The 14,675-nt window shown below is 40.8% G+C and overlaps 2 protein-coding genes across 3 annotated transcripts; both read left to right on the top strand.

Moving 5' to 3' along the window:
* The first annotated feature begins 501 nt into the window (after positions 1-501).
* Positions 502-10,665, top strand: rev1 (REV1 DNA directed polymerase). Of its 2 annotated transcripts, none has more exons than XM_026295956.1 (22): positions 502-793; positions 1,536-1,611; positions 2,230-2,362; positions 2,511-2,679; positions 2,781-3,317; positions 3,434-4,251; positions 4,623-4,709; positions 4,819-4,935; positions 5,072-5,195; positions 5,285-5,413; positions 5,526-5,680; positions 5,765-5,884; positions 5,988-6,208; positions 6,321-6,493; positions 6,604-6,833; positions 6,924-7,108; positions 7,200-7,484; positions 7,686-7,785; positions 7,897-8,096; positions 8,227-8,371; positions 8,465-8,567; positions 8,910-10,665. In XM_026295956.1, the coding sequence occupies exons 2-22, from the start codon at positions 1,546-1,548 to the stop codon at positions 9,019-9,021; spliced, it is 4,209 nt and encodes a 1,402-aa protein (XP_026151741.1). In that variant the 5' UTR covers positions 502-793; positions 1,536-1,545; the 3' UTR covers positions 9,022-10,665. The 2 variants fall into 2 exon arrangements, with proteins under 2 accessions (XP_026151741.1, XP_026151740.1); XM_026295955.1 differs by having other exon boundaries at positions 6,915-7,108.
* A 534-nt stretch (positions 10,666-11,199) lies between these two features.
* txndc9 (thioredoxin domain containing 9) lies at positions 11,200-14,313 on the top strand. The gene is made up of 5 exons (XM_026296138.1): positions 11,200-11,278; positions 12,118-12,324; positions 12,731-12,849; positions 13,297-13,551; positions 13,657-14,313. The coding sequence occupies exons 2-5, from the start codon at positions 12,151-12,153 to the stop codon at positions 13,775-13,777; spliced, it is 669 nt and encodes a 222-aa protein (XP_026151923.1). The 5' UTR covers positions 11,200-11,278; positions 12,118-12,150; the 3' UTR covers positions 13,778-14,313.
* The last annotated feature ends 362 nt before the right edge of the window (positions 14,314-14,675 follow it).

The following is a 14,675-nucleotide window of genomic DNA, read 5'->3' as shown; positions in this document are numbered from 1 at the left end:
CAGATTAGATTATCTGACAAACCTCTGAAATCTTTCCAGAAAAATGTATGGTCTGCTAATGATTGGCTTTCTCTTCACTATTTTCTGACCATATATACACTATACAATCACTATGCAATTAAAAATAATAAGCCCAGCTGTGTGTTAATTGACGAAAGAAATTTAATTTTAATCAATTTGATACACCAACAACAACAATGACAATAATAATAATAATTTTATAACAACCAACACAAAACTAAAACAATATTTTGTCATATCTCTTTAAGAGATAGTATTGTACTTTAGTGATGCGAATTGTTGACAAAGTAGTGGTTAACCAAATTATGTAGACTCAGAAATGTCAACCTGGTGCTATTGGGTCTGTTGGAGATCATCACCATGTCTAATCAACACACCCCTACACCTCTACGAAATCCTCACCCTTTCCTCCAATATTTTATTTTGAAATTTGTATCCGGAACTACCATGTTCCGCGGCGCTCCCTTCACAGTCTCCGAGCGAAGGGAAAGCAAAGCCATCAGGCGGCAGAAATGGAGAGCAGAAGGACTGGGAGGGTGAGCGAAAACGCTGAAGAGACATGGCGTGGCAGCATGACAAACTAAAGGGATTTCAGTTCACCTAGAGGAGTTCTCTGGAGCGGGTCAAGGCTGAGGAGTCGAGCCAGCTGTCGGGAGGATTTTCATCTCGGTTTTCATTGGTGTCGTTTAACCAGTGAACACACAATCTCTGTGCTGGGCAGTATCTGCAGAGAGAAGTCTGTAGCTAACAACCCAGTCTGACAGGATAAAAGGTAAAGCAAGTGACTTCTTTTAGCGCACGATCACCCAGCACCGTTGTTTGTTTACAACCTTGATAGCACCGAGCAGAAGTTACATAGTCATGTACCTTATCCATTGTTTGGGCGCTAATTGTGCCTGGGAGGTTGGTGAGTGCAACACACTTCTGCCCGCATTTTTGCGTGCTTGAACTGAGATAATGTTAACGTTACTGTCGTGTCGTGGCGCAGCGACAGACGTGATTAACTCACATTAGCGTCGCTTTGAGTAGCTAGTTAGCTGTTGGGCTAACGTTAGCATGAGATATGTGACAAAGTGCCACATGGGGCTCTGTTGTAAAGCTGGTACCTGTCAGTGGGAAAGACCTGTCCGGGCATGCCCTTGGACTTAAATGTTTCCCCCCTCCAGGACATAGAACTAATATCATAACGTGTTGATTTGAGACTTAGTAAGATAAAGTCATACGTGTTGGTTGTGAGCAGGGTCGCCACGACACGACAAACATCACAGGAATTGTCCAAATGTTACAATGCAAACCCGTATCCTTTTTTACTAAGTTTGTAATTTAAAAGAAAATACCTTTATCTGATTAGTGTTGTCAACCAGTCAGTCATTTCAGTGTGCAGAAACCCGTGTTGAGCACCTCTGTATATTCCACTCTATAATTAAATTAGTAAATAGCCTCAGTCTTGTGTTTGAGTCCAGCCTTGACTTGTATGACTCAGTGTTGCTCAACAGCTTCTCTTGTGGTTTCAGGTAGCTCAGTATGAGTCGAGATGGGTGGTCAAAGAAGAGAGCCAATGCCAGTGATGACAATGGTTGGGCTGAAGTGGTGAGTATAGATAACCCCAGTATGTCCCCCAGTGCAGGGACACATTTGACGACAGATCACTGTAGAGTGATTAAAAAGAGGTAGATTGGGTTAAACAGAGTTTCCATAATTTATACATGGTGAACTGTACTGCAAACTGGAAGTGGATGGTACTGCTCTCCTTACTCTGAACTCTGTCAGTGCCCTAACATGGTGAAGTTTAAGTTGTGCTGCACCACACAACACATTGTTTAAATGCCATATAATTGTTAGGTTCTGATAGTCTGTAAAAGAAAATGCATATAGGAACTCAGGTTTTTAAACTATCAATTAAAACATAAAAGCAGGTATAACAATGTATAATATGAAATCTTTACTTTATACATGTTAATAAACAGTGGTGTTTGGTGCCTGTGTGTGTGTGTATAAATACTGTAATACAGAGTAAGAGAAATTGTTCTGATATTGGTGCCAGCATGTCAAAACCTTATAAAAGGATCATGTGACCACCTGTCAGCGTGGATGTTATGTAAACCACAGAAATATTAGCATACAAACCAGGAATATATGTTATATACTGTGAGTAATCTAAATATTGCATGACTAACCTTCTCTTGCTGTTGCCTGTCATGTGTGCAGGGTGGCTACATGGCAGCTAAAGTCTCCAAACTGGATGAGCAGTTTAGACTTGCTGCCCCCAGAGAAAAACAGAAGGAAGGCACCTGGTCCAACATCTTCAGTGGAGTGGCTATTTATGTCAATGGATACACAGGTAGTGTAATGCTACATCCATGTTTGTACATATCTTTTAAATAAGAAAATTGAACAGTGCTTCTTGCAGCCTGTGTGTCTTGCTTTTTTGTAAGCTGGCCTTATCATTTTCTTATCTTTTTTTTTTTTGTCTTACTCTTTGTGAGTAGAACCAAGTGCAGATGAGCTACGCAGACTGATGATGCTGCATGGTGGCCAGTTCCATGTTTACTACTCTCGCTCCAAAACCACCCACATCATTGCCAATAACTTGCCCAACAGCAAAATTCAGGAACTCAAAGGGGAAAAGGTCATCAGGCCTGAGTGGATCACAGACAGGTATGTACAGTGGGAGTCAATTATTGGTACATGTTATGGGTACAAGCCTTTATATTGTTCAATATTAGCTTGAGATCTGTGTTCTCATTTGTCTAAAACAGTATCAAGGCTGGGTGTCTCCTGCCTTACCTACAGTACCAACTGTATGCAAAACACAAAGGACCACTCTTCCCTGTCATCAGTCGGCACCAGACCTCAGAGACTGCAGGGCCAAGCCGTGGGCCACTGCAGGCGAGTGTCCATCAAAAGATTAATCTGCCACTGTGTAACGTTCAGCACTCACTTCCCAATGATGAGCAGTCTTCATCCAGTTACCAGAATAATGCCAACCCTAACCCCAGCCACAATAAAATTTACCAAGGCAACACACAACCTCAGCCCATCCAGCATGGCTGTGCAGCTCGCTTCAGTAACCAGCCAAGTCACTTAGCATCCAGTAACCTCAATATGGCTCCCAAACACAGAAGCCCTTTACACACCCACATAGTGATTGATCCAAACTCCACAAAACCCCCAGACTCTGCTCTTCAAACACCTCATTCTAATTTCCAGCATCAGAGAGCTGGCCAACCACAACCTCAGACCGACTCCTCTTGCAATACCCACCAGAGTGACTGCAAGGAAGTGGAATTTAAATTGTGAGTATGTGACATTAAGAGAGAAGGAGAGTTTTTGTTTCTTTTATAATAGAGATACTTATCCCAAATAATTTCTCAGTAAATTTACATACTAACAAGTCCTCTCTTTCTCACAGAAATGGATTATTACAGACCTCATTGGATGTGATGAGCCATTCAAAAATGACTAAAGTTCGAGAGTGTGGCAGAAAAGATCCTTTCCTGCAGGTGGTGAAGGAAGCACCCCTGACCAATGGACACACTCACCTTGTTAATGGTGCCTTAAAGCCAGAGGACCTGTCTTCTATTACAGATGAGCGCTGTGTTGACAAGGAACTGTCTGAATGCAAACTTAAGAGCTCAGAGGCAAAGCCTATTAGTCCTCCAGTGCAGTTTCAGACCAAACCTGATCCGTATGAGTTTCCACACAGTCCTCCAAAGCAACCCCATCAAGCAGCCATTGGGCAAAAATCTAAACCTGCTCCACCATCCTACCAAGACGCTTTAAAAGCTCCCGAAACACACCTGCTCCCAAAACAGCTTCAGCCATCACTTCAGGTTGACTCAATTCCTGAAAAGTCTTCTCATTCCGCTGCATCACGTTCTTTTCTGCATTCTCCAATTCGACTGAATGGAAGTTACCACAATGCCTTTTCATCTGATTCTGCCTCATTCAACACAGCCAACATAACAGCTGATCCTGATCCTTCCACCGACAAATCAGCTTCATCATTATCATCATCTAAGTCTTCAGCACAGCTGCTGGCACAGACAGGTGATATGATCTCTGAGTACTACTCTCACTCACGTTTACACCAGATCTCCACATGGAGGACCGGCTTTTCGGAATATGTCAATGAACTGCATAGCAAACGAAAAGCAGCAGGGGGTTTCTGCTTTCCTGGGAAAGATCGACTGAGGAAATGTGTTGCCCAGCGCTCCACAGACAGGAAAGGTAAGAAAGAAAGGGTCACTTTTTGCATGTAAAAGCAGCTTTTTGTTGTTTTCTTAAGACACAGTCTATTATGATGTCATATTGGTATTAGAGGTAACCATCACTTAACAATTCCTCTTGTTCTACTATGAGCTGACAATGAAAGCAACATGTAAAAAAAATGTTGGGAAACCAGCACTTCTAAGTGGTCTTCCTGTCATCTCAGTTATTTACAGTATCAGCGTCCCTGCTAATTGATGCTCAATGCACCCGTGTAAAGCCCATTCTTTCATACTGAATTTCTTGGGATATGTGTTGAATCACAAGATGTCATATTCATATTTGTTGTGATTTGGAAAACTTCACTGATGTTCTGTGACTTTATGTGTCAGGTACAAGTGTTAAATCTTGTATACTTCACGTGGACATGGACTGTTTCTTTGTGTCTGTGGGAATCCGAAATAGACCAGACCTCAAAGGTAAGCCAGTTGAACATGTTCTTATGCGACACAGTCAACTACTGCATACTATAGAGCAGTCCCGTACATCCAGTAGCTGCTCTGGGTACAGTTTGTGGTTTTCATGCAGGGAAGCCTGTAGCTGTGACCAGTAACCGTGGACAGGGCAGAGTCCCCCTGAGACCTGGGGCCAATCCTCAGGCAGAGCAGCAGTATTACCAGAGGAAGCAAACTCACCCTCAACCTGGTGAGTCATACCCAGCCTGTTTGTCCCGCAGAGATCTGACCTTAATTGTTACATAGCTGGTTCAATGTATTTTCCTGTGCATGTTGTACTTTATTGTGACATGCTTGACTAAACGTACCCTTGTTTGGCCTTTCAGAGTTGAACAATGAGGATCTACACCAAACTCCTTCACAAGAGAGTCCTGACTCCCATGCCAAGGTAGCGGATCAGGATGCTGCTCTCTCGATGGCAGAGATTGCATCCTGCAGTTATGAGGCCAGGTAACATATAATATATCCAGTGATTTTAAACAGCACAAATATGTCTATTTTATACTTACCCAACTGTTACTATACTGGTTGTCTCACAGACAGGCGGGTGTAAGGAATGGGATGTTTTTTGGCAAAGCAAAACAGTTGTGCCCCTCGCTGCAGTCTGTCCCTTATGATTTTGAAGCTTATAAAGAAGTGGCCCTCACCATGTATGAGATTCTAGCTGGGTAAGACAAACTCCCTGGCCTATTTTTCTCCTTATTTCTCCTTCTCCTTATATTTCCTTGTTCACCTACAAAATTACCTAAAGCACATCTTCTTGCTTATTGTTCTTTGAAGTTATACCCATGACATTGAGGCTCTGAGCTGTGATGAAGTGTTGATAGATGGCTCGGCTCTGATAGCTGAATTAGGCATCAACCCAGAAGATCTTGCCAAAACGACCAGAGCAGACATCAAGGAGAAAACAGGATGCTGTGCTTCAGTGGGAATGGGTGGGTTAATGTGTCTTACACTAGAAAATAGATCATAGCAGTCTTCGTATTTTACAAATTCAAACTGACTGCTCATCTGTTCAGGGTCCAACATTCTCTTGGCTCGGCTGGCGACCCGAAAAGCCAAGCCAGACGGGCAGTACTTCCTAAAATCTGAAGAAGTAGATGATTTTATCAGGGACCTGCCAGTGACCAGCTTACCGGGTACATATACAGCACCACCTGCTGATCTTGACCAACAGTCTCCTTTTTTTATGCTTTTTGTGTGATAAAAATTTGACTAAATGATTCATTGCTTTTATTCTAGGTGTTGGGCCTGTTATGAGCAGAAAGTTGGCTGCTATGGGTGTGAGATCATGTGGGGACCTCCAGCAGGTGTCTCTGTCTCAGCTGCAGAAGAAGTTTGGACCACGGACGGGACAAACCCTATTCCGTTTCTGCAGAGGGCTAGATGATCGGCCCGTCCGCTACGAGAAGGAAAGGAAATCTGTCTCGGCTGGGATGAACTACAACATTCGTTTTGCAGGGGTTAGAACGTCTGTCCTTTGCCAACTTGTCATTGTAGTATTCTCTGCATTTCCCACCTGTCTCTCTCTAACTTTCTTTCCCCCTCACCCCCCACCCCAACTTCTGTGATCAGATTGATGAGGCAGAGTGTTTCCTGACTAACTTGTCCATGGAGGTGCAAAGACGCTTACGGGAAGCAGGGGTGCGAGGTCGAAGAGTAACTCTTAAGGTCATGGTTCGCAAGGTTGGAGCTCCACTAGAACCGGCTAAATATGGAGGTCATGGTATCTGTGATAACCTAGCCAAGTAAGAGGTTTTCTTCTCCGTATGTCAGCAGTGACAGATAAGGTCTTCATTCAATGCTTATCCATATAATTGTCTTGCTGTAAACTCTTTTTCATCTGTTTGCTGCTCAGGACTGTGATGCTCGCTCAATGCACTGACAGTGGTCAGCTGATAGCCGCTGCAGTCATCAAGCTGCTCCATGCCATGAAGTTGCAGGTTCAGGACTTGAGAGGAGTTGGCATCCTGGTCCAACTTCTTGAGGGACATCACTCTGTCCCCCAGGACTCCACAGGTTCCCGAACACGCTCCATAAAAGAGATGTTACTTGGCCAGGCATGTAATGCTCAGTCCTACAACAGAGGTTTGTATGAAGTTTTTGTGTTTCAATGTATATTTTTGTTGTTATCTATAAAATCATCTGAATTCAAAATCAATGTTACAGATGGTGCAGACAACAGCACAAATCAAGAAAAGACTTCCTCAGCGTCAGCCCCATCATCTGGCTCTCCTCCACATCCTCTGTCATCTCCCGAGCCAGTCCCAGGGACGAGCACAGACCAGCAGACATGCAGACAAACCCCAAAACATTCTCGAACACGTCTCAACCTTAGTATTGAAGTCCCCTCCCCTTCACAGGTGGGAATTTGAAAGATATTTTAGGTTAGTGAAACCAGCACTGTACAATAAGGGCTTTGGAAACAAACTGTGTTTCTTTATGATATTCAAGGTGGATCATTCTGTGTTGGAGGCCCTGCCTGCAGAGCTGAGGGAACAAGTGGAGCAGTCGTGGACTAATCGAGATGGGAGACCAAATAACCGTCGTTCACCTAGTCCACAGCCCTCTGTACCTCTTCCACAGCCTCCTTCTCCGAAGTCACGTCCAACTTCCCCTCCTCGTCCCCCTGCCTCTGGACCTGCGCTATACACTCCACCTGTAGGAACGTTGGTCCTTCAGATTCCAAACCAGGCAGACAGTCCAGGAATTGTACTAGAACTCCCTAACTTATCACAGGTAAGGAATGCAATGGTCATTTTACAGCATTAAGAGCAGGGAAGAACAAATATACTTTTATCACTATATATTTCTTCAACAGAATCTTTAACACATATTGAAAATAATTAGTTACACAACTGGGCGATAGCTGCAAATATATATTGTATATTAAAAGGCTCTTTTCAGTTGATTTTCAGTCTCTCGGCTTACTGACCACAGGTTGATCCAGACGTATTTGCTGCCCTTCCCAAAGAGCTCCAGGAGGAACTGAAGTCTGCCTACAATCGCGCAACAGCTGCCCAGCCTCAGGCAAAAATATGTAAGTCACCAAATGAATTTAGTTGTAAAGAAATGCCTTTTGGTTTCTCTACTATTATCAGCACACCTGTTTTCTCCACAATTATTTTTGTCCTTATTTGTTTTTCTTTAGTTGAGCAGAAGAATGCACTTTTGCAGCTTAAACAGTCGGGAGTTGGAATTGGACGGGTGAAGCGGCGCTACAAGAGAAAAAATTTAGTGAGTCCTGTTAAAAAAGGACAGTCCCCACTAAAGAGACATCAGACATCAAACAGCCCAGCCAAAAATCTGCTGCCTCTTAAAAAATCACAGGAACCTGTAAACACAGTAAAGGTGAGTCTATGAACTGTTTATAAAGTAGAACTTTTTTATTTGTATAGTGGCAGTATGCAAAGATTGGCCAGTTTATGGATATTTGGAAGTTTGCTTTTCTCTCCAGCTCACATCTTTATTACCTTCCCAGACTGAAAATGGACCGTCCACATCCTCCACAAAACAGGATATCCCAGAGTGTAAATTCATTCCTCGCCCTCCTCCATCGTTGGCTGGGGCCTGTGATCTGACAGACATTAAAACACTACTGCGGGAATGGGTCACCACGATAACAGGTATACTCATATGCAGGCATATGTAGTTGCATATGTTTGTGAAGTTTCAGAAATTTTTTTTTATTATTAAATAAAATTCTTACTTTTTCTTAGAACCTATGGAGGAGGACATCCTGCAGGTGGTGAAATACTGCACTGATCTGATTGAGGACAAAGATCTGGAGAAATTGGATTTGATCATAAAATATATGAAAAGGCAAGTACCTTATTGCTTAGAATGGCTACGCACCAGGCAATTTTATGCCCGATTTTGGGACGATTTGATCACAAGTTTCTGTAAAACCATTACTACTAATGGCAGATATATGGAGTCGCCGTGTGGCCAGTTCTTGTAGTGAGTGCATTTTGAGGTTTATAGTGCTCAAAATCTGTTGAAATTGTCCTTATATTTGTGGTCTCCAGTATTTTTAAAATCGGTTAAGATTTGAAAATTGTCTAATCTGTAGTCAGCCTTGGTCTCCTCCATTTCTTCACCACCCACTTTTCTTTGATTGTTTTTATTTATTCCTTTTATTATATATCGATCTTTTCTCTGCAGGCTCATGCAGCAGTCAGTGGAGTCTGTTTGGAGTATGGCTTTTGACTTCATCCTAGACAATGTGCAGGTGGTTGTGCAGCAGGCTTATGGTAGCACCCTGAAGATAGCATGAAGAATGAAGAATACTGTTTTCACTGTTACAATTACCACATTATATATGACTAATTTTAAGGGTTCATTGCAATACAAATTATGACACCTACATAATGATTTTCCTCCTCCTCAACTGTGACACGACTGCAGCTTCTTCTCAGTGGCTTCATGACACACACACAGTAAGAGAAAGTGTTACAAGAGCCATGACAGTATTTGAGTATGTACAGTACGTGATTTCTGTTCTTGCTCTTTCAGTGACAAGTAACAATAAACTGAAAGGCAAGAAATGTGCTTAGAATCTCCTCATCAGAACACTCAACAGTGATAATTGTAGCAGTTTTTTTGAAAATTCAGCAGTTTTCATAAGGAGAATCCCAAGAGTCATTTTCTATATGTATGTTAAATTTTCTAAAAAAATTTTTACTGTCAGTACTACAAAGAGAACTCTTTCTTATAAATCCAGACCTTGTAAGATTTTAAGTGTCCCATTGCCTAGTGAGTATTTTCCATCTGACAACAATTGACTTCCCGTTTGTCGAAAGAAAGCATAATCATCATGTTTGAACAGTCTTTGGGGGTTTTTAAATTGGTTCGCTTTCCTCACACATCAGACCTATAAGAATCTCATAAATGATAGGAATAAAATAGATCTTTCATTAATGTTGTGTTGGTGCTCCCTGCCACTTTACTGACCAGTAAAATATTTACTACTGCTCTGTCACAAGAAAAGCAGACAAAATATATCCTGTTATAAACAGTAGTGTGTTTTGTCTCCTGCAAAGAAGTGCCAAACCCTATTGTTATACTATGTAAATAATGTTTCTAAAGATCCTTGTTAAAAGTTTTAAAAGAAAAGGTGTATGTTGAGGGCTTACCTCTTGTATTGTTTACATGTAGTGACTCTTAGTAACAGTCTTTAAATTGTAACTCTTCACACTCTTTCATTGTTTGTACGTATTCCAACATGGAAATTAGAAGCTGGCCAAAGCACTTCATATGAGGTTGACCGTTGATTCTCAGTAGCACTCTGACTTGGGAAGATGTTGACAGGGGTTATGGCAATCAATAAGTAGCCTATGCATTTCTTTGTTTTCAGATAAGTGAGATGTCCCTCCAAGATAATGTAATATTTCGTACAGCCTTTATATATGGAGTAAAGTGTGTTTCCATTGGTTTCATAAATGTGAATATTGGAATGAGACTGGATTTGCATAGGAGCAGGTGATCTGATTTTTAACTCTGTAACCCATGTTGTGTATCCCACACACTGGCAACATTTGTATGGCTTGTGATTACAGCATTGCTGCGGCGTGTGATTAGAAGTATCTGGCAGATGCAGCTGGCTGGCTTGCTTGTAATCTCACCATGCAAAACTTTATCCATGTGGTTGACGGGTTTGTTCAAAACAATATCCCTATATGCAAACCAAATCAGTCAGACATTTTTTAAATTGTTGAAATGAATGTAATTCATAATGTGCAAGTCTACACTCAATTTCAAGATATTGCTTCTCTTCACCTGTCATATCTGTCCTGAAGGGAATGGCCAGGAGCAAAAATTGGCCAGTCTTGTTTTCTCTAAACTGGCTTGTGCCTGAAGACCTGAAGCTGTGAACTTGTTTGTAAGTTTTATAAATCTTGGTAATAAACTGTTAACTCTGTATTTGTTTGTTTTTCATTTTATTTGCTAGTCAAGTTCTAACCTGACTTGTAGTAGCACATTCAGTACATCTGAAAATCTGAAATCTGAAAATGATCTTTGAGGGGAGAAACTGCACTGTTTTTTTCACTGCATGTTAGTTGTAGGCATTTTACTAATTTGAGATAACGATATCTGACTTCGAAAGATTAAGGTTTATTTCCATCTAGACTGTGGCTCTAATATCATTAGCAAGTAGCATTTATTTATTTATTTTGGTGTGACTTCATACACAGAGACCAGGACTGTGTAGGGACCAGACCATCTGTTGTAGTAAACACCAGTTTTCAGGAGTTTTCAGTAGTGTGATAATCAGCACAAGTCAAATATATATATTTTATATATATATATATATATATATATATATATATATATCTTATATTCGTGTGTGTATATATATTCATATTGTGTTTCGTATTGTGTTTGCACTGTGCTTGGAACAAATGTTGAACATTCCTCTTCTCTTTACTTGATTACCCGGATGTAGTTTGTGCGACGTCAGGACTCGCCGTGACGTCACACCCGCGGCAACCGTTTGCATTTCGCGCACGGAGTCAACATCTGCAGCTCAGCAGGTAGTTAATCATGTGGTCTTACGTCTTTTTCTGACACTGTACCGCTGTGTTACTACAGCACACGTTGATTATTTATTGGAATGTATTTTAATGTGGGGACGTTAGTGTTTATCAAAGTCGCAATGCTAATGTTAGCTAGCTAGCTTAGCATGCTAATGTAAGTGTTGTCTAGATTTTTCCTTGGTGGCCAAAATGACAGCATGGATGATGAGTCATTTCTTGAAGTAGTTGTTATCAATTCGTAGCACAGAAAGTGAAACGATAAACAACAAATAAAAAGGTCGATTATCGCAGCCAGGCTGACGCTAGCTGGTTAGCGGCGCAGTAACAAGGTGTGCCCAGTCCTTGCTGTGGCTTTGTCTCCAGGCTGCCTCTCAGCTTTCAGGAGATCGTTTTCCTCGGCCCTTACTTGCACACTTGTCTGGCTATTGGTGACCATGCACTGACTACAGATGCATATACATACTGCAGATATACCTGCCCCGCAATAAATTCTGACCTTACATTCATAAACGCTGCAGTGTTTGTGTCCTAGAGATGCGTTAACACTATAAACACTATCTACACCGTCCAGTTTCACAAACGTCAGTATGGTAGAGAAAATTAGCACGTTTTCACAACTTAAAACTAATGTTTGACGTTTTATTTGTTATTAAACGGCTCCTGATTTATTTTCTTGTGTTCATCTAATCAATTATTGATTAATCGTGTCAGTTTACATTGTGGCACCATTTATAGTTATCACTTAATCACAGCTTTATATACAGAGCACTGGCTTTTACAATTGTGATTATTCTTGGTGTGTCTCAGCTGACGTTACCTTCTCTTTATCTTTCCAGGTTCACGGGGAGTTTTAAGCTAAACAGGCAGTCATGGCTAATCAATCAATGGATATCATAGCCAAAGTTTTGGAGCAGTCAGCCAAGCTGGTGGAGGAGCAGGTGGATGCACAGCTGAGCAAACTGAATGAAATGGATGAAGATGATTTCGAGAGACTGAAGGAGAGACGATTAGAGGCGCTTAAAAAAACCCAGAAACAGAAACAGGTAGGTGGGATGTTTTATACTCATTGGTTGATAGAGTGAAATGTTCCGAAAGCAGATTCAGGTGTTTGCACCACCTATTGGATGCACTTGCAGCAACATGTCTCAACATCAACACCCACTGCAAAAATAGGTAATATATCTATAACAGTGCTTAACCAGTGTGTATGTTTAAGTCTGGTAGGAAGTTTGTCTGTCCTCTTTCCTGGAGATGTTCTGTCAATACATGCAACCAGATTTTCACTCCTCTTACCTTATTTGACTGGTCATTCTGTATTCTTGTTTGATAACCTAAAGTCAGAAATGGTCACAGATCTATACCCTTTTCTTGAGCTCTTCTGAAAATCAGTGTGTTACTTGAGGTCTGTTGTTTTGTTACTTCACTGCATCTTAATTGTGTCTTTTGAAGGAGTGGTTGTCTAAAGGCCATGGAGAGTACAGAGAAATCCCAAGTGAGAAAGATTTTTTCAGTGAGGTTAAGGAGAGCAAGAATGTTGTCTGCCACTTCTACAGAAATTCCACCTTCAGGTAAGTCAATAAGTGTTTTAATATTAAGAGTGACATAGACAAAAGGGTTAGTCAGGTGCATTGACAGAACGTTAACCTGCATCAATACTAATTGATTTATCCTTTTAGCCATTTATCAAGAAAAAATGGTAAACATTTTTTTTCCCACCTCACATTAAAAACATGTTTTTTTTTTATCACATCAAGCACTGGAAAGAAGTGGCATTGTCACCATTTTTGTATATTTAGTATGAAAATAAGTCTGCAGCCCCAGTTTAATCAGCATATCTTCTTAAGGAGTCCATGTAGCCCTTTACTGGCTATTATTGCACTACTTCAACTTGTTAATAAGGTGATGTTTTCTGTGGTGTTACATCTTTTCTACTAGTTTCTTTGTTTCTGAATGTTAGTAGTTAGCATTCGCTGTCATCAGGATGCTGAACTTGTCACTCTTTCCCCTACATGTAGATGTAAGATCCTAGACAAACACTTGGCCATCTTGGCGAAGAAGCATGTTGAGACCAAATTCATCAAACTAAATGCAGAAAAGGCCCCATTTCTGACAGAGAGGCTGCGGATCAAGGTTATTCCTACACTGGCTTTGGTGATAGATGGAAAAACAAAGGACTATCTGGTTGGATTCACTGATCTGGGAAACACAGACGAGTTTCCCACAGAGATGCTTGAATGGAGACTTGGCTGTGCAGACATTATTAATTACAGGTAAGAATTGTTCCATCATCTTTTAAAGTATTTATAGCATGTGCTGATTAAAAACGACTGTTATTCCACCCTGATCTTGACACCACCCCTTCTTCCCTGATATAGTGGTAGCTTAATGGAGCCCCCTACGATGACGCAGAAATCGGGCACAAAATTCACAAAAGTAGAGAAGAAAACCATCCGAGGACGAGGTCACGACTCAGATTCTGATTCTGGAGATGACTAAGGAACATTCACAGTCAGCTGGTTTTCTCTCTCAGGGCTACCTCATTTAAAAAAGTCTAGCAGAAGGCCCTCTTTAATTTTCTCTGCCCACCTCTCTGAATTACCTGCAAATTTTCATTTTTTCATTAACTTCGGATTAAATAATTTTATACATTTTGTTTCAGCCTTATTAAATGAATTGTTTATTTGAGTAACTAATGATGTATATGCACTTCAAGAGAGACTACACATCAAATTGTAGGGGATGTTTCACTGAGCCACTGAACCGGTCATTTATTAACTGGCTCTTAGGTTTATAGTATTGCTGTTTGTTTTTCTTTACTGGGTAATTAAATCCCTTAATTTTTTTCTTTAAAATTACAGATAATTCTGACCGTGTTTCCTTGTAACTTGTAATAACTCTGTTAGAACAGAAATCACAATGCATGTTGAGTGCCAACACCATCTTTTTGCATTAGAATACATTTTTACACAGCATTTCATTGTTGCAAAAGCTTTACTTAACCAATACAAACTTAATAAAAAATATAAACGTAATTGGAAATATGTGCTGTTGTGATTTTTATATTGGTTCATCTACAGGCCTTCAAATATTCTGGTTTATACAACCTCTACTCAGATTAATGTTGTATTATGTGAGGTCACTACATTCATCATGAAAATTAGATAATTGTCCTGCTTTATCAGATGCAGTGGGACACTAGAACAAAAACAACCTGCACATACAAAAATAGTGTTTCCCGAATGCGTATTACATACTAACTGTAGGCAGATTATGAGTATGCAGTGTTTACTCTTGAAAAATGACAAAGAAGCAACTATGCAGACTGTCTTCATCTGCTCTGTGACTGCCTGGTCACCTGTTGAAGGTCTACCTGATCTCTCCTGTTAGTCTGGCT

This window comes from Mastacembelus armatus, chromosome 21 (genome assembly GCF_900324485.2).
Source record: "Mastacembelus armatus chromosome 21, fMasArm1.2, whole genome shotgun sequence".
Taxonomy (NCBI): domain Eukaryota; kingdom Metazoa; phylum Chordata; class Actinopteri; order Synbranchiformes; family Mastacembelidae; genus Mastacembelus; species Mastacembelus armatus.
This window is presented reverse-complemented; position numbering and strand designations above follow the sequence as displayed.

Excerpts from the sequence above, each read along its gene's own strand:
- rev1 (XM_026295955.1), top strand. The coding sequence starts at position 1,546 with ATGAGTCGAGATGGGTGGTCAAAGAAGAGAGCCAATGCCAGTGATGAC. Across the intron at positions 5,681-5,764 it reads CTGTGCTTCAGTGGGAATGG|GGTCCAACATTCTCTTGGCT; the intron begins GTGGGTTAATGT and ends TCATCTGTTCAG. Across the intron at positions 8,372-8,464 it reads ATGGGTCACCACGATAACAG|AACCTATGGAGGAGGACATC; the intron begins GTATACTCATAT and ends ACTTTTTCTTAG.
- txndc9 (XM_026296138.1), top strand. The coding sequence starts at position 12,151 with ATGGCTAATCAATCAATGGATATCATAGCCAAAGTTTTGGAGCAGTCA. Across the intron at positions 12,325-12,730 it reads AAACCCAGAAACAGAAACAG|GAGTGGTTGTCTAAAGGCCA; the intron begins GTAGGTGGGATG and ends TGTCTTTTGAAG. Across the intron at positions 13,552-13,656 it reads GCAGACATTATTAATTACAG|TGGTAGCTTAATGGAGCCCC; the intron begins GTAAGAATTGTT and ends TCCCTGATATAG.